The sequence below is a fragment of the Coccinella septempunctata genome, chromosome 1 (genome assembly GCF_907165205.1).
Source record: "Coccinella septempunctata chromosome 1, icCocSept1.1, whole genome shotgun sequence".
NCBI lineage: Eukaryota > Metazoa > Arthropoda > Insecta > Coleoptera > Coccinellidae > Coccinella > Coccinella septempunctata.
Window position 1 is genome coordinate 54283786 of NC_058189.1, and position 27937 is coordinate 54311722.

Here is a 27937-nt window from a genome sequence, read left to right on the forward strand (position 1 = left end):
ATAAATCCGAATAATTCCTCAGACACAATGATAAGAAGGAGCCTATTCAATAATAATATTTCAAAAAAAATAATTGTCGATTGAATAATTGAAGTTTCTGGGCTGTAAAGCCTTGGTCTTGTCGGTATTTGACCTAACGTTTCGCCCAAAATTGCGGTACGCATCTTCAGAGCGATCTAAGTCAAAGATTATCATCTCATCGAAAAGTTCGAAAATATAATGAATTATATCGTTTGAACCTGGTAATAAAGGGTTTTCAACTGAAACTTATATGAAACTTCTCTTAGATTTCGCTCTCTACAATATTTCGCATCGATTTAAAAACGGCCTGGTTTTGAACTCCTTACTCAGGATTATTTCTAGGTCATCCTCTCTGTATTACAGCTATATGAAGCTTGCTACCCCTAAGGAGGAAACGAGCTAAAATCTCCTTGACATACTCTCAAAGTATAAAATCTCGAATACGTATGAAAGAATAATAGTAGTGAGTTTACAGAATATCATGTAAGGGAAGTCACATCAAACTGTTGGGAAGAAATTGTGTAACTAATTAAATTTAATAATTAGTCTTTGTTAGATGTGTATCAGTAGTGGAAACAAGTTCTGGGGATGTTATTGTGTCTTGAATAATTAATGACTTATTACATCCCTTCTGAGAATCCGAGAATCCCAATATTTGGGGAATATTTCATCGTGCTCTTAATTTAGCAGGATTGAAAGCGTAATTAAATGAAAATCGATGGTTTGATATTGAAGGAATTATTTGAGTTGTACTTTGCTATTGATTTCAAATGGAGAAAATCATAGAAACCTCACCAAAAAAATATTTAAAATGGTCGTTGAACAAAAAATTTTCAAATAAGTAAATTCGTCTCCCACAATTTGTTGTACGAGATTTTGTTGTTTTTTTTTATTTTCATTTTGAAGCTCAATGAAATCTCGGTAAGCAAATTTCATTAAATTGCTGTTGGTCAACTGCTTTTATTTAAAAAAGACGATCGATTCTATAAATAAGTTATGCCAAATACTTAGTTTGGCAAGTTAATGATATTCCAACTACAGGTTAGAAATGAAACTTAAGTTTCGGAATTATAGTAAAAACGTTAAAAAAGTAGGATATTGTTGTTCTTATAATATTCTTTTTAAATTTAAAGCTCTTGCTCTCTGAAATCGACTAATTGGAGTAGGCATTAAGAGTGAAGATTGGAGTTTGTATTTATTTTCGGATGAGTCGGATGGTCAATTCTGACGGATGACTCTTGTTTAGGGAAAAAGAGGTCGAAGCTATTTATTTTTTTTAATTTTATTTATTTATTCATGAGAATACAAACCGGCTTACGGCCACTAAAGTATTCACAACAAGTAACAAAAAATGTACACAGAAAAGGCAAAGGAAAAATGAAGAAGTTCATAAAAAAATTACAGATAAACAACGTTCAATGAGAATGTCAATATACACAGTATCTCATCAATATTGTCATTGATATACATATTATCTTAAAAAAACAAATATAAGACAAAAAAAATGTCCCCTCCTTTTTTCCTTAAAAATTTTTTTTTCTTTTATTTTTCTTTTATTTTTCTTTTGATTTTTCAAAACAGTTAATGGTGCCCACATACGTGTTGGGTTGGCATTTGTAGATAGATATCACGATATGATCATTGAACCAGAAATCGTTCCTTATGCGGCTGCTATTGGTGAAAATTTCAGTTTAATTGACGATAGCCTATCCTCACCGAAATAGCCTGGATAATAAAGCGCTGGAAGCTAATGTTATTGAATAGATGGACCGGCCAGCTCGCTCTCCAGATATAAATTGCATCGAGCATGGCTAGGGAGAAATGTTTAGACAACTCTTTCCCTTAGAATAACCAATTAACAATCTAGAGCAGCTTTATAACGCTTTTTTTGATGTTTTCAACAATTTGTTCCTAAATTTCATAATCGTATGTCTCTGCGAATAGAGTGCCAACTAAGTAGGGGAGACTGGGGAGGGTTGATACGTTTTTTGGAATTTTTATTTTGGAATTTTTATTTTGGAAACTGAATTATATGAAGAAACAGGACTTTTCTTATATTATATAATTCTTCAATTAATCGTTCAACAAAATAAATATAGAAATCTCAAAACATAAACATCTTATTCTGTACAGAACGTTGAACACAAAACATGCAAACTGACTCAAGCCCACATATGGGAGGATTGATACGATGTACAGGGAGGCATGAGACACAAATTGAAAATATAAGCCCCATTGGCATCACTTGCAAATGTCACATATAAACATTTTTGTGGCTTGTCATATTCTTCAACCGTGTCATCCTCATTGTCCAAAATACCCCGGTCTACACTCTTTCTTTCGTATACCTCTTTTGTTTGATTTTCTTAGTTCTTGTTCTGCCCCGGCTATGTATGCTGCTGGATGTACTAGGATTATTTAGCTCAGTAGGTAGGTCAGCAATGATACTGGCTTGCTTTGGTCCCATAGGTGTAGAAAAATCAGGAAATGTTCGGTTAGTCACTTCCGCACAAGAAAAGTCGGCCCCGTTAAATACATGGGGATTGAACAGATAAATTCCAGTTGTTAAAAATCCCCTTGATATGTTGGATGGTGAAAACGCCTTCATGTAGGCCTATCCAACTAGCTACGAAATATTTTTTGAAAATGATACATGTATCAGGCCTCCCCACGAGAAATGTCTCAAACCTCCCTGAAAGCAATTTTTAAAGTGATTCATGTTTTCATCTTATACTCATATATTTTGAAAACCGAATAAAACTGTAAATTGAGTAGTTTTATGGATATTTCCCAGTGAAATGTTTGTTTATGCCGAAGAATTAATGCATGATCATAAAACCCTTAGGTAACTTGAGTAAAAACTTACAATTTCTCATCCCGAAACACTCTTTGTTGAATATTTCACAAACAAACTACTGTTAGCCTTACAGATTAACGTCACGTAATGCCTTCTGCCAGAGAATAGTGTTCACCAGTACATCACTCTTGAAAACGACTACAGATCGCGGATATAAGCCTGTATCAAGCCTCCCCATGTATCAATGCTCCCTAGTCTCCCCTACTATCTTTACACTCGTTACCGAAACTTTCAATTTTCCCTAAAAATTTTTTTTCTCTCTTATGCAAACCTAGAATTTTTCAGAATTTCAAATAAAGATTTTTTTTCTGAAACACTTAATTCCTACATTTTCTCTGAGAAAAACAAGAATATCAACTAAGCGTACTTTGGTATCTGATCAAAAGAATCTTAAAACGAATATATCTGAAATAAATTGATGAAGGGTCAGTGATCCCTTTTAATTGTCGAACAATGTATTTCATTTCGGATGACATTAAAAAAGTGGAATAATATTTTGAAATTCTTTCGAGTTTAGATTATTTTGAAATTTTTCTTTCGATTGAAAGATGAACGATTGTTCATCGAATCATCCGAAGTGTCCCTATTTCGCCGCTCTACCATAATAAGGAGACATTTCCCAGTATTGTCCTATAAATAACTGCTATTTTCGATTTATGGAAGTGCAGCGAGCACATAATAGGAACGATTTCCGCGAACCTCGAGGAAAAATAAAGTGGATCATCATATCTCACTCATCCCCGATAAATAACTTTGAGATTTTCATCAGGTGTCCAACCTCCGAGGTGAGATCCTTTTCAATTCCTGGAGCGAGATGTATAATGGAGATGGTGCACCATTCCCACACGCCCCCAGAATATATTCCTTCAGCGGCAAGAACGTCCTTACAGATTTATCTTGGCCGCATAAAGTTGTATGGCATGGCGCTCTGCTGAATGGAGAAAGGGCCTTAGATACATCCTGCGACGCGTGGCATTCGTCCTCGGAAGATAAGGTGAGAAACGGCGTGCTGCTAATGCTTACTGAGATATTCATGACAGTAGTGGGGGAATTCTTTTCGCGTAATTCATTTTTGTTCCTAGTTCAATTCCGATAACGAACCTTCTCAAAATTGATTCAATGGCCCCTCTATCTAGCATTGATATCTTAGTGACGAACAGTCAGGGTTTGCGGACCAAAAGTGTATGCGGACGAAAAATACAAATAGTCGACTTCGATCATTTTATATTTAGGTCGACGAAAAGAGCCGTTTTGAATGTCCTTTATACAGGTTATTAGTGAATAAGTGCGACAAACTTAAGGAGGTGATTCTGCATGAAAGAATAATCGCAGTTTGCCATATAATTTTGTCCGCAAATACTTCGTTTTATGACATATGGATGGGGTGTTGAAGTATTCTTAGAAACATACCTTGAAACCGCTCGAGATATGCAAATATAAACTGCCCCACAATAGTTAGGGATATCGTATTCAATCGTTTTTAAAAGTATGTAATCTTCGAGAAAATCGCTGTAAAATCATTTAAAACTCAATAACAACTTGAATCGATCCAAGAAAAATCAGTATGAGACATTTCGTCAATCTGGTTGCCTTTTTTCTGAAGTTTGGTTCTTTGCATATGCTTCATGAATGTTCTTATTTTAAAATGAAGTCAGTTTATCAACGGCTTCGGTTTGAAACGAGTTTTCTGAAAATGCCAAGACGTGAATTAACATACGCTGAGGCTAATAGGGCTATCGGAATGCTACAGGGTGGCCTAACTCAGGTTGTTGTAGCGGAAATAAGGCTCCCAAGCCAGCCAAAGTCTGATATCTCGACTCTGGAATAGGTTCAGGGAGACAGGTTCCGTGTTGGAAAGACCAAGGCTTGGTGGGCGACGACAAACAACACCTGCTCAGGATCGTTTCATCACCATTTCGGCGAGAAGAAACCCTACATCTAGAATGCTACGAAATACTCTTCAAAATGCAGATGGTGTCCAAGTTTCCATCGAAACCATCAGATGACGTTCAAGAGAGGTGAATCTAGGTTCTGGACGTCCATTAAGAGGAGTTCCATTAACACGTGACCATAAGCGTCAAAGACTGGAATGGGCAAGGCAACATATCAATTGGAACGATCAATGGCGTAGTGTCCTTTTCACTGATGAAACCAGATATGGACGATTTTCAGAAGAATAAGGGTATGGATAATCCCACGCATACCCCGCAATCGTCGCCATGTCCAAGAAGTCCATCCATTCCGAGGGGGTAGTGTTATGGTATGGGCCGGGATATGTTTCAACGGGCGCACAGATCTACACATTTGTCCTGGGAATATGACCGCCTTACACTATAAGGAGCATGTCATCGATAATGTTGTGCCAAATTTTCACGCTGCTATTGGTGAAACTTTTCAATTTCTAGACGATAACGCTAGACCGCGCAGCCATAGTTGAGAATGCGCGCGAGGAGCTTGGTATTCCACATTTACCAATACCCCCGCCCTCACCAGATTTGAATTGTATAGAACATGTTTGGGATATGCTCCAAAGAAGATTAGATAATCATCAACCTACCCCAGAATCCTTAAATGATCTGAGCGATCTTCTGCCCCGTTTATGGAACCAAATTCCTCAAGAAATGTTCAACAACCTCGTGTGTAGTATGCAAAGAAGATGTCAAGCTGTTATTGATGCCCGTGGAGGCCATACATTGTATTGATAGTCTTAAAATGCTTGAATTCTCTGAGAATAAAATTTCGTTATTTTACTCGATATTTCTTAACCACCCTGTATACGCTGCAGACCTACAGGCTAAAATTAATTTGCAACTTGAAATCATATTAATATGAATTTTCATCACAAAAATCTTATTTTAACTATATTTTTTTGCAATTTAAGTCAATATCCCAAACTCATGTGCAGAAGTTTATATTCATATTTGATGCGCTTACGGGTAGTTATCTCAATTTGTCAAGATAACAAAATGATGAGCCATTTCCTCTTGGACTCCCTACCATTACGCTGCATTAAATATGCAGACTTCTTTGCTCAGGTTCGAAGCTCTCTCGGTTCTAGAAACTTTTGTGTATTCTACGGTGTATTGAGAAAAAAATGGATAACAAAATGCATCTCCCTGTTTCCTTATCTAGGTTGGGTTGGCAGGATCTCTGAAAGGCCCCAGGTTACTAGAACAAACTCCGTTCCCATGTGACAAGCGTCTGATTCTACTATGCATCGAGGCAACAACCGAACTTTTCGTGCAGAGAAAGCGGAGGGATCTAGATGATATCAGGTGAGTCACTCGATTCTTTCCTCCCTTCCTTCTCCATAATTTATGTTAGGGCATCATCTCTGGGATGAATGAACCGAAATCATTTCAGCGGCTGCAAATATCTGAGACTTGCTACTGTTAAAACGGTAAGATTAAATGTAGGAACCAACAGAAGGGAGTGGGTATAACAGTATCAAATGTTAAAGGAATTCTTTAATTAATTCTGGAACTGTTGGTTCAGGGGAAAAAGAAATTTTACTGTTGGTTTTGAGACTATGGATATTCTTCATAATCTCGTAATTATCCTGAAGTAATAAGGGTATAAGGGAAGAAGGAAAAGTAAACCGTATTCATTTCTAGTTGATAAGCTTCATTACAGGGATGTTCTTTGATAAAATAACTGAAAGAGTTCACTTTTTTTAACTCAACTTACTCCACGATTCAAGTGCTTCTTACTCCCGAAAAATGTTGCCGAAATATAAGCAATGGGTTATATTATAATAAGGATAAATTCAGATGCATACCACCCGCTCATATGAATATCAACAAGTGTTACGATCTGAATTGAACTAGCCAATTTGCCATCGTCAAGGCCCCAAATGGAGTACGCCCCATCGAAGAAAAGCAGATGCTGGCAGTGGCGGATTTACATATTTGCCGCCAGTAGGCTATTCAAATTTTGCCGCCCTTACCATAATTATTTAGTTCAAAATATTAATGACAATTTTTGTGTCAGTGAAAATGTAACTTAGAGATTTGTACACGTTGGTTCTAATAACTACTCATAATAATTATTGTGACCTAGGGAATCGATGTGTCAGTTCCCGAGTTTCCAGATCATTTTTACAACGCAACGATTGATTTTGATTGATTTTGGATAGCTTGATCCATTCTTAATGAATAAGGTCTCTTGTAGTTTCTTGGAAAAATTCGCGTAAACAAAGTGCATATTGAATATTTCTGCGTTTTTGCACACAATCATCTTGATTAGTCTATGTGACAAAAATTTCAAGATGATTTTTTGAGAATGGATTAATGGCGGTATGCACCGTTTGATTGAACGAAGTTTAAGCTCTAAAACGACGTTTAAGCATAGAATCTCTATGGAAAAAAAAGGATGTTTAAGGAATTAATCTCGTTTAATGAAACGGTGCATATGGCCATAAGTTATCCAAAGTTAATTTTTTATTATAATATATGAATATCGAAAAAGTTTCATGCGAAGCAAGGATCAGGAATGGATTTTTCTACCCCTTTCTATCATAGACGAACAGAACCAAAATTTTTTTAATGCCTTCCCGCCCGTATAAAATATCTGCTTGATTTAATACGTGAAAGTTTATGCATTTTCAATAAAAAAAAAACAAAAACTGCTTTTCGGGCGCCATCTTTTGGGGGCTGTAACTAAACAGGGGCACAAAAAAAAGACCTTCCCTACAATTCATATTATTATATGTATTATATGGTCACAATCTAACTGATGATGACAATAAAATAGGAATGTAAGTCATAAAAGTCTCACCTGGGTTTCATAAAGCTTGATCAGGGAATCAACGCTTGGTTGACCAACAGAAGACGTCAATTTGTTTTCAATCGATAATTCAGTCATGATCATTCATAATATCATTCTCGTATCAAATTATGTTCATACGTCCATTAAACTATTCTCGCAATGGCTACTTGTTCAATATATTCAGCAATGAAAAGGTTTCAGTGATTTCGTTTTAGAAATCAAGCGTTGATGGCACAATAAAAGTTTTATGAAACCCGCTGTGGAAATATCTTTCTGCGATGTCGTCATACGAAATTTTGACTTTATACACAAAACAGCCAAAGCGTTCAGCTTTTCTTGGCTTAATATGGTTCTTAGGTACCTAACTTTTCACCTTTTTCAGGCAAAAAAAGCTTCTCTCACCCGAACAATTAGTCGCTGGTGTATTACAGATTGTGGGCAAAATTCTTTGTCTACTGATGGAAACTCGAGAATTATGGAAGCTGGAAGAAAACGGAAACAAAGAATGGTGAAAACCGTTTTTGAGTTATTAGCAAAAAATGAAATTTTTCGAAAAGTTCCCATAAGTTTTCTGTCTTTGGAGTTACAGATCTGAAACTTGAACCTCTTACAGACCCCTTTTTACGTAGAATCCACTGACGAGCACCAAATATTTTTTCATTTCGAAACATTAGGCGAACTTTCGTTTTTTTTTTTAATGCAAACTTTCATTGAATTTGTTATTTTTGGAAATGGAATGGAATTGGAAAAAATAAATTCTGTCAGTAGAATCTACGTATAAAAGTGACTAAGAAGGTAAGTTTCAGATATGTAACTTCAAACACAAAAAAGCTATGAGAACTTTTCGAATTCGTCAAAATCCAAATTTTTGATTATAACTCAAAATCTAGAAATGATAGGCCGGTTCTGTTTCCAGACTTGGATCAGTCATGTAAAAAAGAGCTTGAGAATGTGTAATCCGTTTTTTTTTTAGCTACGATAGTTCTTGAGATCCCCTCAGTAGACAACCAATTTTGCTCACCTTGTAAATAGAGCCATAGATACGAACTTCTGGACAAACATTTCTTGAATTGTGTTTTCGTAGGAAACGAAGAAACACATCCCAATGATTCAGAATCTGGTTTCACCAAAATTTTTCACCCTCACGAAGTTTCAGTATAGAGTCCAAAGCGGCCGAAATAAGAGTGAAACAGGAAAATAGTAATGATGCACTACTTGGTCAGTTTTTTTATAATTAGGGAAAATCAGATGTAGATAGAAATTAAAATATCTATGAAATACAAGTATTTCAATTTCTATAATTCGTGCAAACAAATTTGTCCCCAAATTTGCCGCCCCCTGAAATCTGCCGCCCTAGGCTGCAGCCTACTTAGCCTCTATGGTAAATCCGCCACTGGATGCTGGCCATGGTTTCGGTCTCATTTGACCTCATCAGAGCAACATAGCTTTTTTCTCCGATGGAGAACGTTTGGAATTGATGGACCCTTATTCAATACTGGCAAGCGCTACTGAGTAATATCCAGTAACACAGCGAGACTACTGAGAACTATACAGTTACCCAGAGCGCCATACAGTATGAAACGGTGTCCGATTCAATCCCCTCCAGATAGAAACCAAGACAAAGACAATGGCATATGTCCCATACTTTCCCTAATTAATCTTCCAAGGATATCGTGAGTGCATTTCTTCTACCACAGTTGTCCGTGGACTTCCAGTGGTCCGCAGAAGCCAAAATATGGTCCGCGAACTTAGAACATGGAAGATTTAACCGCTGCTCTCAGACCAAACTGTTTAATAGATGACGTTAGTGAATAGAATTAATAGTACAGTCAATACAAACTTGCTGAAAAATTTGAGAACGTCGCAAATATATTCATTTTTGAAGATAACCTTCGAGCTTTTATTTGCAAACTTCAATTCTGATTATACGTAAAATTTTCCAAAAGTATGGAATAAAGACGGCTGCATCGAGCTCCATAAAATTTTCAGATTTATTACTAGAAGAGTTGCTCTTTCAGAATATGTATCACATTTCCATCTACGGTTATTGTTATTGAGAAATAATCGACTCGAAAGGTAACTATCGAAAAATTTCCAAAAATATGGAATCAATTAAATAATCGTAAAGACCGAACAGCTGCAACGAGTTCCATAAAATTTTCAGATTTATTACTAGAAGAGTTGCCCTTTCAGAATATGTATCACATTTCCATCTACGGTTATTGTTATGTAGAGATAATCCACTCGAAAGGTGACTATCGAAAAATTTCCAAAAAGATGGAATCAATTGAATAATCGTCAAGACCGAACGGCTGCATCGAGCACCATAAAATTTTCAGATTTATTACAGGTGGTCCCTGCTAACAAGAATATGTAATATAAAAGAGGTCCCAGAAAAGGTGGAGAACCTCTGTTCCACGAGAATTTGTATTGTTGCAAATATCCTCATGTGAGCAATCTGTACAATATCATAACAGCTACTCGAATGTGCATTACTTCCAAGAACATCACTGTAGCTATCATGAAAGTAGATTGAACAACGTTTGATTTTTGATAAGCGTTGGAACTGCTGGAAGTTCTTTCCTCGACTGAATTCCTTGAAGCAAATCTCCCACACTATGTTAGCAACCTCCCATATTCGAATATTACTGTAATATCTTCGTAGGCAGATCGCAATATCATTCTACATACGCACCAATCATCCTAAGTGTATACCCCAAACGTGATTCGTTTAATCTCGAAGGAGTATTCGAGCATATTCAAAAATATATTAACATGGAGATGAATTTGCTGAGAAACTTCTCTAACGGTTGAATATATTTTAAAAGTCCATTAGCATCCGGAACTTTGGGCATTATCAATCATCACGATGTTTGGTTGACACTTTCGGAAGTGATTCCAGTGAAATCAGGGGCACCTGAAATCTGAAAACATTTTCTTCGTTGGGGAGGGGAAGCAGCAATGTGCTATCTATCAATTACAGTCGAAACAATCTTTTTCTGAACTTTTACATCGATCACATTCACAGATGAGTGATGGGTTTAATATACGAGGATATATTGAATAATTCTTGGCCTACTATAGAACCAAACAAAATTTCAATGGCAAAATATTTTATTACTCAACATATTTTCCTCTTAATTATATAAATTTATTACAGCGAAACTGCAACGTCTCTAGACCTTTCAAAAAAAATGTTTCTTCTTGCTCTGCAAACCAGACCTCCACTGCTTTTATTAACTCCTCGTGGGAAGAAAATTTACGACCTTTTAAACTTTTTTTCAGTTGAGGAAAGAGATGATAGTCGGATGGAGCCAAATCTGGTGAATAGGGGTGGTGTTCTAGTAATTCAAACCATAAATGACGAATTTTTTGCATGGCAACATGAGATTTGTGTGCAGGGGCGTTGTTCTGCGAAAACAAAACACCTTTGGATAGCTGTCCGTGTCTTTTCTCTTTAATTTTTTCCCGTAGAGTGGTCAGTAATGTCGAATAGTAATCTCCGGTTATTGTTCTACCCTTATCCAAAAAATTAATACTCCATGGTGATCCCAAAAAAAGTGAAGCAAGAACTTTTCCAGCAGATTTTCGGACACGGAACTTCTTAGAACCAGAGTGTCGCCATTCCTTCGATTGTTACTTTGTTTCTGGATCGTAGAAATGCACCATAGTAGTATCATCCATAGTAACAAGTCTACATCGTTTTCAAATCGAGCACAGATCGAAGGCGATGCTTGTATCCTTGCACACTTTTGGTCAACATTCAAACATTTGGGGATCCATTTTGCAGCAATTTTTCTCATGTTCAAATTAAAGTGAACTATATGATGAACACGTTCGTATGAAATATTCAGTGCTTCAGATATCCGCTTTAGCCCAATTCGACGGTCTGATAAAATCAATGAACTGCATCGATATTCTCGGGGACTGACACAGAAACTGGCCTTCCCGATCGATCATCATCTTCAATGGAGAATTTACCTCTTTTGAAACTTGCAGTCAAATTTTTCACGGTCGCATACGAAGGACATTGATCACCAAGAGAGCTTACTTCTTAACCCTTTTACATACAGGTACTTGATGATGGCTCGATACTCCAATTTTTCGATTTTCACAATTTCGGTGTACATCCTCTTCCTTCTTTTTATTTATTGCACTGACACTTCTAATGAGTTATTGTTCGTTGCTATGGTAACGCAATATTTTTTTATGCATGGAACTGGTCTAGGCTAACTAAATATCAATACATCCTCGTACGTTGATGTATTTCTATCCAGTCAACCCAGACCGGTTCCATGGGTGGAAAAAAAATTTGATACTACTGGCAGACAACTCTTTTAATGTGTGAGTTTAAAGTTTCACGTCAAAAAATCAAACAAGATCTGCGTATTGAAATTTGAGATGAGAGATGAGTGAAATCGTAAAAATCGAAAAATTGGAGTATCGTGCGAGCATCTAGGAACTCGAAGGAGTCTAAAGTTAAGCTTATTCATGAAGATGTGCTCAATATCCTGCTAGGTGGCCCTGGTGTATATTCATGTATCGTAGCGTCTGCTGAAAGTGAATAAAGGGTCATTCATTTCATTCAATTTTCATCGCGTTGGGAGTCGTATTGCTCTGACTAGATCAAATAAGGCAAAAATTATAGTCAACATAATTCTCCCCGATGTAAGGTCTTTCTGTTTGATGCTCCCAGAGATGGTGGTTAGACAGTTCGTTTCAGATCGTTATTAAACTTTTATTTATTTATTTATAATAGTTGACTATTACAACTCATCCGGTGTTTTGTAGTATCACCAGTCCAGTTTTCGTCTGTAATATTACGATGGACGAATGTTGGTATAACGGTATAATGAACATTTCAACTCTTTTCGGTGGCTCAGAATGCGTTTGGGGAGAAATTTGTTTTAATGTCTTTTAAAATCTCATTATCTGTCAACCATGACAGCGATAAGGTGTCGTGATTTGATTGTAGAACCTATAATTTTGTTCCCTTTGCGGCAAGCATCGGCGGTGCTCGTCCGCAATGACACATATAAAGAAATGGCATAAACCGAATGAATTGCTGCCTCTCCATACCAAAACTGTATTGAACTGCAATGCCACAGCAATTACACCGCTTACCTGACCCTCTGTAGACATTACAACAACTCGCCAATGCTTTGATGGATATCTGATCTGACAAGCTATTTTTCAAACATTGATGGATAACCTAAATGGCACAATGCCGAATAGCCCCACCTGATATTAAACCCTTTTTTCGAGGTGTTTATAACAGAAGGGACTTTTTTTAAGCATGCAATCTCCACCTGGTGGACTCTTTATTTTGTTCATTTCTCCACTACGTTGTAATTCTAAGCAGTCTAGCTTACAGTTACCATTCAGGCAGATTCACCATATGTGGATACTTAATATTTGAGCTGTAAAATGAAGGTATTTCAAAAGTAATAAACCTAGTGTAAAATTGTCAGTGTTTTCATTTGTTTGATGTTACTTCGTTGTATTGCAGGTACTCATATCAAGATGACATGATGAGCGAGGAAGAATACCACAAATATCTCCAGTCGATTCAGTGAAAAGAATTTTCTGCTTGAAAAAGACTACAGAGAAGAAGCCATCAACACGAATTGAACATAAGTTACCTTTCGTAATGTTCCATCCAATATTGTTTGTGTTACGTCGTGATATATATCCAGTGGACGATAAGTGTAAATTTTTATTTATATTATCCGAATTATCGCCAAGTTTGTATACGTTACCTTTTTCATTTTAAGGAGTTTGAGTTGGTGATCATTTTCGCTGATTGAATTCTCATGTGAAATTCCTCAGCATCTATTACAATACCTGGATGCGAAAATTTCATAATATAATTTTATAACCGAACCGTAGCAGAAAAGATTACGATTTCACTTCACATAGTATTCAGATTTATCATACGTGTATACCAGCTCAAGATTGACTAACCCAATTTTTATTGTTATTAGATAGAAAGCCAGCAATTATATCAGACCTTCAACCTAACATACAAAACTTTTATTTAAAAATTCCTATGACAAAGTAAGTCAACCATAGTTGGAACAGAAACGAATGCATTTTATTTTATGATGTGCTGAAGGGCTGAAATATTCTACTTTCGAACTGTATAGGTATGAATTTACTGGTATATATTCAGTGAATTTTTTGTGATGAAAATGTTAATTAACTTAGTGTTAAGTTGAAAGTATGCATCGGCTTTGAATGGTTCTTCAAGTGAATGTATAGTATTTGTAATGCATATCAATTAAATTATGTAGCTATAGGATCGCTTCTTATTTTCGCATCACATCATATTTTATGTTTTTTATAAAGTTTCATCTGAAATATCATTCTCATAATTGAGGAATTAAAAGAAGTAAAAAGATTTACACGAGACTATTTCTCATAATCTCTTTATTTCTTTTTTGCATAAATATCAACCACTATAATATTTAGACAAAAACTTTAGACCCAAATTCTAATAGCTCAAAACTGTCATAACTTATCTTTTCATTTTGACTCAAGCTATTAATTGAAAAAATAATAAATACTCTATTTCACTTCGTTAAGTTACTCTCGACGTATTAGGTCATCATTCAGATTCAAATTAATGTGAATCATTTCAGCTCATACGAAATTTCACAATATTCAGTATGAAATAATTATTACCTTGAATAATAAAAAAATAAGCATTATAAGTCAATAATTTTCATCTGAAGGTGAAAATAACTTTCATAAAAGAAATTTATACTTCATATGGAGAAAATGTAAATGGAATACCTTTAATAATGGAACAGAGAACTACATTTTATCCTTAATTCTCTTCGATCTGCATATCTTCCTAGTATCAAAATCTTCAACACTTTTAATAAACGGTTCGACATCTATTTTATCCTTGGTAATCGAGAATTTCTTTTCAAAAGCCAAAAGAGAGATTCTGCTGAATCAAAATGAGATTTAACTTATTAGTGAGGATCTCAATCTTTTTGATATACCAATAAAATTCAAATATTAAACAATCTGCTTCAAACTTAAAGATGCATTCTTCGCGACATCATATCATTTTACTTGTGAAGTTATGAAAAAATAAACATATCTGCAAATATTGTATCTACAGAGCGATGCATACAGTTATTTCTCATGAAATTTCTCATCTGTTTTAGGAATGTTTTGATAATTTGCAATTCCTTTAGTAGCCATCCAAAAATTTGCTTGATTCGATATGATCATTTTGATTAGATTATCAATTTTTGTGAATTTTCTTGTCTTTCTCAACGAGTTTGATTGAAAAGAAGAAAGATGCATTTCGGTATCGAAATATAGGAACTTTTAAAAAATAACACATCATAAATACCAACTCTGTGTCAAAAAAATTATAAATGTACATATTAATAAGCATTGCGACTGGGAAAATATATTTAATGTGATTTTTTCTTATTTTATACCGATTCAGATTTGTTTTTACAGTTGTCCATGAATGTCCAATAAATCATTCAACTCAATTTGATTATTTTCATTTGACTAATCCTAAATGATTTTTCCATTAGCCAGATCAATCGAATGATGATTCATCCCTAATTTCATTGAAATATCCTTCTTTTGAAGGTTCAGAAAAGGAGAATAAAAAATTTTTTTCAAATTATCTTTGTTTTTGAGAACTCATAAGGCTTTACAGCATAGAAATCTGCTTTCTGAGCTTTTGCATTAGTAAAATCTCTTTCAATGTCACTAGTTCCTATGTGGATTTTTTTTCAAGCCTTACCAAAGATGAATTAGTCAGTAATGAATAATGCAATACCACTGTACCAGTCTGAATTTTTAGAACGATTGCTCAATTTTTTTCGCAAATTTTTCGTACACCGCTGATATTATCAGACACCTCACAACATTCATTGTAAGTATTACTAATTCGAAGCTTCAACTGCCATTAAAATTGTGTTCAAATGAACAGCATCTGCAGACACTTTCACTGAAACAGACTGAAAACTGGGGGCTTCAAAGCCGAGCTTGATGAAACTTCGATGTTTATTACAAGAAGAGTTGCTCTTTCAGAATATGTATCACGTTTAAATCTACGATGGTTTTTCTGGGAGATACGCGTGTCGAGAGTTGACCTTCGAAAAATTCACAAAAAGATGTGGTAAGCTTAAAAATTCGTCAAGACCAAACGGTTCGACTGAACTGAGGTAGATGTAGATGAAATTTTGAGATTTCTTACTAGAAAATTTGCTCTTTCACAGTGTATTTCACATTAAGCTAGATGACAATATCATCTGCTATTTGTGCTCCTTCACCTAATTTTTTCCGTTGGTCTTCCATTCCAGGATGATTTTTCTGGGTGATACGCGTGTCGAAATTTGACTTTCGAAAAATGCCGAATAAGATGGGGTAACTTAATAATTCGTCAGGACCAAACGGTTCAACTGAGAAAGATGAAATTTCCAGATTTATTACAAGAAGAGATGCTCTTTCAGAATGTGTGTCACAGACACATTAAACTCTACGTGTCGAAATTTGATCTTCGAAAAATTCCCAACAAGATAGGCAGCGGGTTTCATAAAACTCTTACTGCCCGATCAACGATTTGACAGTCACTGGATTTCAAAAACGAAATCACTAAAACTTTTTCATTCCTACATATATTGAACAAAAATCAATTTAGAATCATTGAATACATGTATATAGATCATAATTTAATTCGAGAATTTAATTCCGAATTATGATGGCTGAATTATTGATTGAAAACAAATTGACGTTTATCTGTCAATCAAGCGTTGATTCCCCGATCGAGCTTTATGAAACCGGGGGAGGGTCGCTTAAAATTTCTTCAAGACCGAAATATTGTTTTTAATAGGTATCGAAATAGTTATTTAATCAACTTGGTTATTATCGCTTCGCTCGCACGTTAATGTTCGAGATCATTAATCGCTCAATTAATAAACGAGTTGATTAGATTTTCCCGTCGACCACATTTTGAATTGAATGTGAATCCTTGATTGCAAAAATTTTCTATCGATACCTAGTCAAATTTGACATCTTATAAATTTTCTATGTTCATATCGGAATGTTGATATTTAAGCGGTCGATAGAACAATTAGTGAAGTCCATAGAGGGCATATTCGAGTTGTGACATTTTGCGTAAATCACATTGATATCGTTCCCTATAATATCTGTTAAAGAATGTGTGGAGCTGGTGGAAGCTGGAGTAGTAGTACATAGATATATTGATTACTCTCTAACCGTCATAATTTTTCTGCAATCTCCACAATTCATCTCTTCTCAATTCACCCGCTAGGTACTACGAAAATCAATGCGACATACAAATAAAATAATTAATTGGGAAGCTGCCATAGACCTATAAAACACATGGACGCGCCCTTTCAGTGAGTTTCAATAGCCACGAGTGCGGCCAACATGAGATGGAGCTAGTATGGGCAAGATGGTATTAATTTCCGAGCTATATTTGTATATAGGCGCCCGTTAGAGATAAAAACAAGTACCTATAATCGAATATAAAAAATTGAACGAATATTAGTATCATTTAGATTGCGTTTAATGATCCAATTAGAACTAAAGAGCACAATTTTTGCTTTCGGCAACTATTCCTTGGAAAATACAACAGATAAGTTCATGAAAAGTTTGTAAATAAATTGATTTGAATAAAAACAATCGAGCACATTTTTAGCCAACACAATATTCTGATTTCTTGTTCAATATCTGAAAAAATATTTCATTGATCAATATTAATCAAAAGGTTGAAAAATAGACATTACAATCAGCATACTAATTTTCTCTTCTAATCTCAAGTGCTTCTTGAGTATTATTTTAGCTAGATGAGAAAAGAATTGACATACATTTATTGATTTGAAATGAATAATTCAACTATGATATAATAAATCGATTAATACATTCGAAGTTACTATACCTGTGAAATTTCACTTTATCTGCCTTTTCAACTCATTTCGTACTATTAATTGCACTCTACGAGGACACCATTATTACTTTCATAATAGAAAAAGGATACGACATTCAAAGTTGATCTAAAATTGATGAGAAAATTCTGAAAATTTCGATAAATACAAAGTTGAAACGAATGTTTTGCCCATACTAGCTCTATCTTATTTCGGCCGCACCCCCTCTCTCTCTACGCCGTGTCCATGTGTTTAATATGTCTATGGAAGCTGCTGAATACTTCTATGTTCGATTACCCATGACAATAATGCATTAATAGGAAATTAACCAATAAAGGGGTTCATCAACAGCTAATTCCGTGTACGCTAAACAGTGCTATTATATAAGAGGTCGGCGGAAAAATATTTCTCCCTCTTCAAATAAGAATAAGTTTCAAAGTGCTTTCTTTCAAACATAGAGCTAACATTACAATTATAAAGATATACCTATTTTGAAACAAAGATTTCTGAACATAGAATAGAGGTGGGGAAACAAAATTGAATTGCATTTCCAACGGTGTATTCGAATTTCCATTTAATGTGTAAATTGAGAAACTTGCCGGTATTTTAATGCTTACAAGTGTGAAAAAATTCGATTTCTACCGAAGTGAAAGTATAACTCCTAGACGGCAGCTGTCACTCTCAAGAGTGAATACCCTGTATATTTCAAAGAGTTTGTTTATCTCAATTAAAATTCGATGGTGGATAAAAAAAAACAGATGAAACGTACTGCGAAAACTGACGCATTCTGCAACAAAATTGGCCGAATAGAGGTAGGCAGAGTAGGTACCTAATTATAATTAATCGGTAAGATGTTATGTTTACGAATTCCCAAGTCTGGATTACTCATCTGCCAAAGGTAAACGAACCAAGAGTGGATCTATTTTCATTGGTCCGGAAAATGGAAGCAAAACAACAACATACTGTAGGTAAATAAATATACTACCCAAACGAATTTCATCTTAAAACATAAAATGCAGACACGTTGCCACGTTTCCTCATATGAAATTCCCTAAATGCAGTTGGAATGGAAGAAAATGCGAAGTTACACAGTATTTTACATCCCCTGCCCTCTCGTATTTTATGAAATATGAAGAGTGGCAATAAACATAAACAGGTTATGACTTGTCGTAACATGAATGTTATAGGTAAAGTTACAAGGAAATTCTGTAACCAAACTGAAGTGAAAATTCGTCTGGCAGTTAGGAACATTTAAAATTTTGAATTTAATTTAATTTACTATTTATATTTAGATTTTGTGATAGAAATCTTAAATAAATTAAAATATTGAAAATTTTCGAAACGACTACAAAATTATCTAATTGGTTAGGGGGGTAGGGGGGTAAATTTCTAAAGTTTTCTTCATTTCACGAATACAAAAAAGCACCATGAAAATATTAGCTAACAAAAAATTCTGAAAACGCCAGTGCGATATTACAATAAACAAATGTGATGTTCCCAATTGTACTAAACACGTTTTATAACATATCTTTTTTTATTTAGAGTATTGTTGAGTGTTTATTTTAAATTTAATTCTTACTTCTTAGTCGATGAAGAATTACTCAAAGGTAACTTTTCAGAACTTTGAAAGAGCATATCATATCATACATACAGATACAGAATGATATTGATAAAAAGTTGTGACATGTTGAAATAAAACAACTCATCAGAATCGAAAAACATAACCATTTTGGGTGATTAAACAGCAGGATGTCGGTGAGGTGAGGTGAGGTGAGGTGAGGTGAGGTGAGGTGAGGTGAGGTGAGGTGAGGTGAGGTGAGGTGAGGTGAGGTGAGGTGAGGTGAGGTGAGGTGAGGTGAGGTGAGGTGAGGTGAGGTGAGGTGAGGTGAGGTGAGGTGAGGTGAGGTGAGGTGAGGTGAGGTGAGGTGAGGTGAGGTGAGGTGAGGTGAGGTGAGGTGAGGTGAGGTGAGGTGAGGTGAGGTGAGGTGAGGTGAGGTGAGGTGAGGTGAGGTGAGGTGAGGTGAGGTGAGGTGAGGTGAGGTGAGAGGAGGTGAGGTGAGGTGAGGCGAGGCGAGGCGAGGCGAGGTGAGGTGAGATGAGATGAGGTGAGGTGAGGTGAAGTGGAGTCGAGTCTAGTGGAGTGGAGTGGAGTGGAGTGGAGTGGAGCGGAGTGAATTTAATTAAAGTAGAAGAGCTCAGCTAATTCCAAATTTGAAAATAAAGTAGATTGCTAGAGCATTTTGTTTCACAAAATAGTAAATACCAAAGTTGTAAATTCTGTAGATCAAATAAATGTCAGAGGAAATAAAGAAATAGGTAAGTAATCCTCATTTTCGTTCGCATTTTTCAAGCATTATTAGAAAAATCCTCTCAATTTCGAAATATTATCCGAGCTGAAAACCTATCAGTCCGAAATTTGTAGCATTTTTTTCCTGGAAATTCAAGTTTCGCGTTTTTCCGGTAGTCATACTTCCAGAAATAGTTGAACAGATGGCAACGTCGGCCTCGTTCCATCAGCTGACTGCGCAAAACATTCTCTTCGATTTCATCCACATCTAGACTGACATCGGGAACTGTCAAAAGAGTATACATAGTTGTGTTTATAAAATCAGCTGTTCCGCAGGAACACAGTGAACATGCCTTTCATTTCCAAGGATTGGCGCTCACCCGGAGAGGCCTGGGTGAAAACCGATGAGGGCTGGGAAAAGAAGAAGGTCCTGGAAAATTGCAAAACGATCAAGTGAGTGATGTTATTCGTTTTCATTGCCACAATCGATTGTTCCTTTGTCCCGCATCAAAGGCTCCTTGCTCTACACGTTTACTTTCATTTCCGCAGTATTTAGAACGTATTTAGAACGCACTAGATTTTCGTAATACGATGTTAGATGACGGAAGACCTAATTAATGATAACTCTTATCCTCTTACGTTTTTCATTCATGAGCGTTCGTTTATTTTTTCATCTTCATCACTTCATCGTTGTTCAGAAAAAAATATTATGACAGCTTCCTACGTTTCACCTACCGGTCGGAGTCCTACGGTTATAATTTGAATTTCAAAATGTTGGATAACGTAGATTGATAAAAAATTATATGAAAGGCTTGTTAATAACTCTATTTACACCTCAACAAAAACGGAACCATCAATGAGTGAGATGAAATATCCGAATATTTTCTTTTTTAATTTTACATCTGAAAAGCTTTAGGAGAGGCGCGAACAAATATCTAATAATAGTTACCACCAGATGGAAAATAATTAAATAATTTATTTCCATTAAAAAGGATAATCGGTTTTTATGGTTGATGGATCAAGTGGATCAATTTCCACATTATCTTGAGTTATTTATCAATTTGTGCAATTATTTTCCGCATTAAGAATAATTGGACTAGAAAACAGCTGCAATATTGGAAAATATATTGCATTCATATTTTTCATCTATTCGATAACACAAATATTATTTGAATATTTAATTTCACGTTTTTATTCGGGACATACCTACTTACGCACAAGGTTAGAGAACCAGAGAAAGCAACATTTTGTTTCATGAAAATTTTGCTAGCCAAAATCAAAGCATCGTATTACTTACTCATCCACCAAATTTGACTTATACAAAAACGGGCATTCGTTATTGATCTGTGAAAAGGTCACAAAAATTTCGATAGATCTCATCATTTACCATTATTCTCCAAGATATTGCGAAAATGGGTCAAAATATTCAGATATGAAAATTTATCCAAATATTGGAGAAAAATCAAAAAATAAAACTTTCATGAGTACATCTGATGGACAAACCCATTCATTTTATTTATATATACATATTTATTCATTGGATGTGATTTCGAAAATTTGTAGCCATGCAGAAAAAAAAACCGTAGAATAGGTTCTTTCTGAGTTTCTAAGGACAGTTTTCTAAATTGAAAATGATCTTCTGATCTTAAACCTTCTCTGACCAAAACGAACTCAATCAATGAGAAAAAAGGTAATCTAAAAACTTTAGGTCCTTTCGTTTGCATAAAAAGTGTAGCACTTTTCTACCCTCGATTTGATTTACACCTCCTCTACACTGGTGTAAATCCAATCAGTAAATGAATACTAAAATCGAGTGTAGAAAAGTGCTACACTTTTTATGCAAACGAAAGGTCCGAAAGGACCTTATAAGATCATAAGTATAATGATATGATATATTTCCTATATTTGTGGAATAACCTAAACAGTATACAGAAAACAGGAGAAAGATCGCTGCCATCAGAAAGGAGACAAACTTAACAAAATGCCAACATAAAGAATAAAGATCTCAAATGGCAGATTATGAACCGATGTATATTGAATAAATCAATACGTTAATTGCTATAGAAAGATTCAAATGATATGAGTTTATTGTTCAAAAAAGTAATATTACTCATCGATCAACCTGTTGGTTATTTTATTAAATAATAAAAGAATTATCAAATGAAATAATTCTTCAATGAAAAAAAGTTTTAAGTAAAAAGCAGCTGCAATGGCCTATTTGCAGGTATATAAAGAGCCTTCTTTTGAGATACTTTGTGAATGCTTATGAGGTCAAAGAGTTTGTTGGGTATAATAGGTAAATCGGAAAATATCTCTCTAAAAATATTCAGTCCATATTTTCTGCGTCAAATTCACGGCAAATTACCAACGAGAATTCAGTGACCTTCCAATATTTCATTCGCCATCGAACGTTTCTATTCTTAGTCTTATTTTTCTCCGGTTCAGAACGGCGATGAAATTTTCCATTAGTTTATTTAGAGGCATACTCCGAGGCATTTCAATCTAGATACCCTGAAGTCTGGATTGGCATCATGCAAGGGTATATCTATACATTGTGGAAAATGGGCCATTCAATATAAAAATTGATGAAAAATGAATTTGAAAAGAGTTTCTGGTCGAATCTTTCCTTTATCGAATTGAAAGATCGACATTTTAAGGAAATTATATTTGGACGTCTTTCTGGATATAATAGTTTTTCCAGTTCAGCGTACCCATCTACTTCTCCTCAAATAGAAAGCTTTTCCAGCTAAAACAGGAATTTATCCATCATTGTATTGAAAAAGATTGCCAGTACCTACTTGATGAATATCCTACTACCCTAAGATGACTCTACATACATTCTTTGCCACTTTATACGCATCAAATTTAATGAATAATCAAATTCAAGATGCAATTTGATACAGAATATAAATATGGATGTAAGTTTGACCACCAAATTTCATGCTAATCATTATTGAGAAAAATGAAACAAAACGATTGTACTTATCTGAATATCACCACCGGTCGGTCTTTGAAACTTTTATATATTATGATGCTGTAAATGTTATCATGAGAATTCATTGTTCATTTGGCTACCCGAACAAAAACTATTTGTTGAATTTTGAACAATAATTTTTTTCAGAGCAGAAAATTCAATCGATAAGAGTGAAATGGACAAAGACGAAGCATTGCAACCTCATTGTCAGATAACGATAAAATGTACCAAAGAGGTAAGTCCGTTGTCCTTTGAATAATTGCATGAATCAGTTTACCTTTTATCATTGCACAATCGCAATTTTGAAAGCTCATAAGTTGTTTCGTCAATTTATTATTGTTAGATTACTCGGGATCTTCTATCGAAAGTTATGTCCTAAAATGAAAATTAACGAGACCAAGATCATTTGTTGATGTTTACGGGATCCCTCATTATCAAGTCATTTTCAATTTTCCATGATAGGCTTGAAGGAAATATCGGAAAATTTACAATCTTTCAATTTTCTCGATATAAGTATCTTAATATTGAATTGATGTGGCCGATACTTCATGAAATTCTCATAAATGAACTAAAAACTGAATAAGTAGATTTTCATAAACATGTTTCAAATTGAAAATTAATTTGGTGAAAATATCTTTTGTAGTTCTCCTTATAATTTGAGTGAGATTAAGAAAAAATGGCCCTGTATAAGTCCCAATGTTGAGGTCGATTTCTAAAGACTGGCATGAACGTCAATATTTATATGAGTAACTATCACGCGGCTTTCCTCGAGTACCTAGTATTTCATTGTAAAACGTTAGTAAACATTTAAACATAAATAGAATAATTCAGGAAAAATAATGGGCAGACAATCCCCACTATGAAAAAAAACATCGAAAATAATAGTAATTAATTATCAAAAACAATGAATTTAATTAGCATGTAACGAAAACCATAACGATGAAGTAAACTAAAAACAAACTCCAATTATCAAAAAATTCGCATTACCTTCCTAACGCTGCGATTAGGGTAAATTATTTATTTCTTGCCTAAATTCGTATTTCCTCAACCGATCATATTACGTGAAATATCAATTAAAAAGCATTTTTCACCGGGAATAAAAGCCGCAGGTAAAGGTCGCATTCATTTTTATATTGATTTATTGCATACCAGTCAAAAAACTTTTTATTTTGGATTAAATAAAAAATGTCAAAATTGTTTATTGTGGGTTATCCATCAGGTTATCCTCGAAAGTTATATATATGGCATTAAAGCCTGAAATCAACGGTATCATTCAAGAGTTGTTCTCCGCGCATATTCTTCTTAAATGTCATACATTTATTGTTGTACAATTCTCATTGCAGATAGCCGGTTTCAATGAATTAGATGAAGTTGTCAAAAGGTTGGACTTTCGAAACGCTGTCAAGGACGTACGCAGGTTCAACTACATTTGTGCTCTACTAGACCTGTTGATCGGACAACAGATGACAGCCCTCTCTGGATGCGCCCAAAAGGCCCTCCTTGCCATGTTGGAAGAAGTGGCTAGTCACGTAGCGAAAAGTCACCACAATCCGAGAAGCTTCCGTAAATTACTGTCGAAACTCAGAGCTCTCAGTTCGGCTGAGAAATCTGCCTACTGGGGAGCACCACTTGGTTCTCAGTTATTGTGGGACCAACATAGCATTAAAATCAATAAAATCTTCAAGATGGCGGCTCAGATGCAGATTTGCGAAAAGGATTATCAACCTCACCTATTGCAGTTGCCGGAAGAGTGTATACGGGAGATAATTTTGAGGTTATCTGACCATAGGGACTTACAAGCCAGTGCTCAGGCTTGTGACACGATGGCTAATATTGTGGGCGAACAGAGAGTCTGGAGAGAATTGACCAAATTCCATTTCACCAATCAGCAGATAGAAATGGCTCTCAATAAGAATAATTTTCACGGGGATTGGAAAGCCATATTCAACTCCCTCAAAAGGTAAGGCACCATTACAATTTTGGTGGTTGTCAATTACGGAACTACGAACTCTGCCTAAATAACCCTTTTCGTCAGTTTATGCCGATTTACTAAGACTTGATACCTTAAGATAGGGCCAATTTCATGAGCAGATGGCAGACACGTGCACGCTATCTGCCAATTAGATTGGTCTCTTTCTTAGGTATCAGTTTTTAGTATCTCTGCATAAACTAACCATGAACCATGACACTTTACTTTAATTTGTTACCTAGTAAGGGGTTCGAAAGCTACGATAGGCATGTTCCTTTATGAAACAATCCCACAAGAGGGCGTCTGTCAATCAATTAGATTGGTTCTGTTCTTCTTGAGTCTCATACAGGGTGACTCTTTGACTCGTACAAATATTTTAACAGTATTGGACTCTTGAGGTCAAAAGAAACACTTTTTTTTCGATTCGGCCCTAATAAAAAGATATAGCCATTTTAAGTTTTCATTATGAGCTGTGCCAATCCTGGAAAAACAAAATTACATTTGCTATTGTCTTCGTCTTGGTTTCTTTGAATCGGACACCGTTTCATATTGGGTGGCGCTCTGGGTAAATGTATATTACCCAGTAGAACATGCCAATATTGAATAAAGTTCCATTAATCCCAAACGTTCTCCACCGTAGAAAAATGCTATGTTGCTCTGATGAGGCCAAATGAGGCCGAAACCATGGTCAGCATCTGCTTTTCTTCGGTGGAGCGTACTCCATTTGGGGCCTTGACGATGGCAAATTGGCTAGTTCAATTCAGATCGTAACACTTGTTGATATTCATATGAGCGGGTGGTATGCATCTGAATTTATCCTCATTATTGTATTCATTGCCTCCCCGTTTAGGCGTGATCATTCTTTATTAAACAAAATTACCTTCAAAATGACTAACTAAATCTGTGACACTACACATCTGTGGATCTTTAAGAAAGACCTGCATTCGGATCAAGTACATACCCTTAGTTTCAAGAGTTGGGTTTTGGTTTCTTTGAATTTTTGGTATTTTTATGGTACGTGTAATGGACATAATGAGAAAACTGGAAGACGTGGGTGATATCTCGTGTTTGAAAAAGATTCATCAAATAAATGAAGAACTATTTTCCGAAATTCATTTCATTCGATAAAACCGTTTGTGAGGTGGGATATAACTAAAAATATCATTTTTTGAGGTTTTTCAACAGCCTGTATTTTTTAAACCGATCCGATTCGGAAAAAATGTTAAAGAAAAAAAGTGTTTCTTGTGACATCAAAAATCCAGATTTTACTGTTAAAATATTTGTACGAGTCAAAGACTCACCCTGTGTAGCTCTTAGGAAACCAACCAATGACTTAACCTTCATTTACCTAAGTGGAATGATGTGATTCGTACTGCTGCGTATGAAATTAAAATGAATCGTCAATCGATTGTTTTGCAATTCTCCCGATTTCGTTCTAGAATTAGTGAAAATACACAGAAATTTCGAGGAAAGAATCGATATCTATTGAAAAATTCTTTATAGATTAGATAAATATATTTTTCAAGTAGTCAAAGACAAAAAGCCGCTATGCTGAAAAATTCATCAGCGGTATAATGGATAAAAATCAATAGAATCGTTTCTTTGCAGAACATACGGCTTGACTGAAGAGCTGCAATATGCAGAGATGCTTTCCTTGTGCAAATACTGCAGATGCCTGTTTTGGCGGTCCTTAGGTCATCCATGCATAGCTGACCAGAGTCCCGAATTCAGAGAAAGATTACAAAAAGCAGGGGGACCAATGCCTCCCAGTCCGGTTCCTCCTTCGGCATTCCTAAAATTCTTCTCCTTGTAAGGATGCACCGATCTATTTTGAAGAGAAGTCGATATACATACATCACATGTATGATGAGATGAAGGTACTTCTAGGTTACTACAGACTACAGTTGTAGTATCTCTCTTCCGAGATACTACCGGAAATGCTGTAGGGAAAACGAAACTTTTGCATTTTCAGTAAATTTGAATATTCTGTTGAAAACTTTAATAAGTACCTATGAAGTTCTATAATTACCTTTTTGAAATAATGAACAGAATAATCATCTCACTGGAGAGGTACATATGATTTTCACCAATTACACTGTGCGGCAAGATCAAAATTGTCTAGGCGATGTGTTGTTCTGTACAAAGAACCAGTAGAAAAGTGTCAGGTTGTCTTCAAAAAATTTTTCATTGTGCCTTCTAATTATAAAATCTGCGAATTTTCGTAACAGAACGGGTAGCTAGAATCATTTTTATGGTTATTACACGATTACGAATATTTTTTGTGCGTTCCTGATAAATACAAGAAAGAAAACAGAAGACGACCAAACCTCTAACATTTTTCAACTGTTTTTACGAAAAATAAAACAACTAACTAAAAGCACAGTGAAATTATTATATGTTCAATTTTGCAGTTTTAACAAAATTAATATTTGAACATGTTTATGATCCATTCATTAAACTAGATATACGACTGTTTGAACTGTTTCATTAAATAACGAATGAAATGAAACTTCAAACAAAGTAAACTTATCTCATAGAATTTCCACAACTCACATATTCGTGATTTAAGAATTTAATCATTTTTTTCATGAAATTGTACAAACGGCTTATTCAAGTTGAGTTGGGGAATTTTTTCATTAATTTTTTTACACTAAATGAAGAAAAATATAATATAAATGAGAAAAATATCTTTCTATAATCGTTTCAATTTATTAATTGTTCCTAATCTAATTTGAACTCAAACATATCATAGTACCATGCAGAAAAAATCGACTAAAATTTAAACTTTCAACTGTATAATTTTCTGTGAATATATGAGTATAGTTTGATAATCATTTGGCTGTTTTGTAAATTTAGATATTGTTTCTGCACTACCATGAACGATATTATCTATTATTGTGCTTGTGTGAAATTGTGATATAAAAATAACTACTTTCTTAATAATCGTGTAAATAGAATAGGCGGCTCTTATGTAAAATTTGAAAGGTGCAAATGTAATAAAACATTTATTTTTATTTGAATTATAATGAAAAGTAGTTGAATATATTCTGGAATCCTGGAAATTATTGAGAGATATACATTTTGAAATGGAGATCAATATTTTTTCTCTATTAAAAAAACTCTGCAAATCTTTTTC

At 34.9% G+C, this 27937-nt stretch overlaps 2 protein-coding genes across 8 annotated transcripts in view; both read left to right on the forward strand.

Moving 5' to 3' along the window:
• LOC123312585 (collagen alpha-1(XVIII) chain) overlaps positions 1–13943 on the forward strand; it is a 329862-nt gene extending 315919 nt beyond the window's left edge. For all 7 annotated transcript variants that reach the window (XM_044897094.1, XM_044897111.1, XM_044897119.1 and 4 more), the window contains 3 exons: positions 3648–3872; positions 6011–6153; positions 13155–13943. In XM_044897094.1, the coding sequence (XP_044753029.1) occupies positions 3648–3872; positions 6011–6153; positions 13155–13221 (435 nt within the window). In that variant the 3' untranslated portion in view covers positions 13222–13943. The remainder of the gene's footprint in view (positions 1–3647; positions 3873–6010; positions 6154–13154) is intronic.
• A 6174-nt stretch (positions 13944–20117) lies between these two features.
• On the forward strand, positions 20118–27933 carry LOC123320733 (F-box only protein 25). Its single transcript, XM_044908141.1, has 4 exons — positions 20118–20311; positions 22980–23067; positions 24176–24792; positions 26410–27933. Exons 1-4 carry the CDS (start codon positions 20208–20210, stop codon positions 26612–26614), a joined length of 1014 nt encoding a protein of 337 aa, XP_044764076.1. The 5' UTR covers positions 20118–20207; the 3' UTR covers positions 26615–27933.
• The last annotated feature ends 4 nt before the right edge of the window (positions 27934–27937 follow it).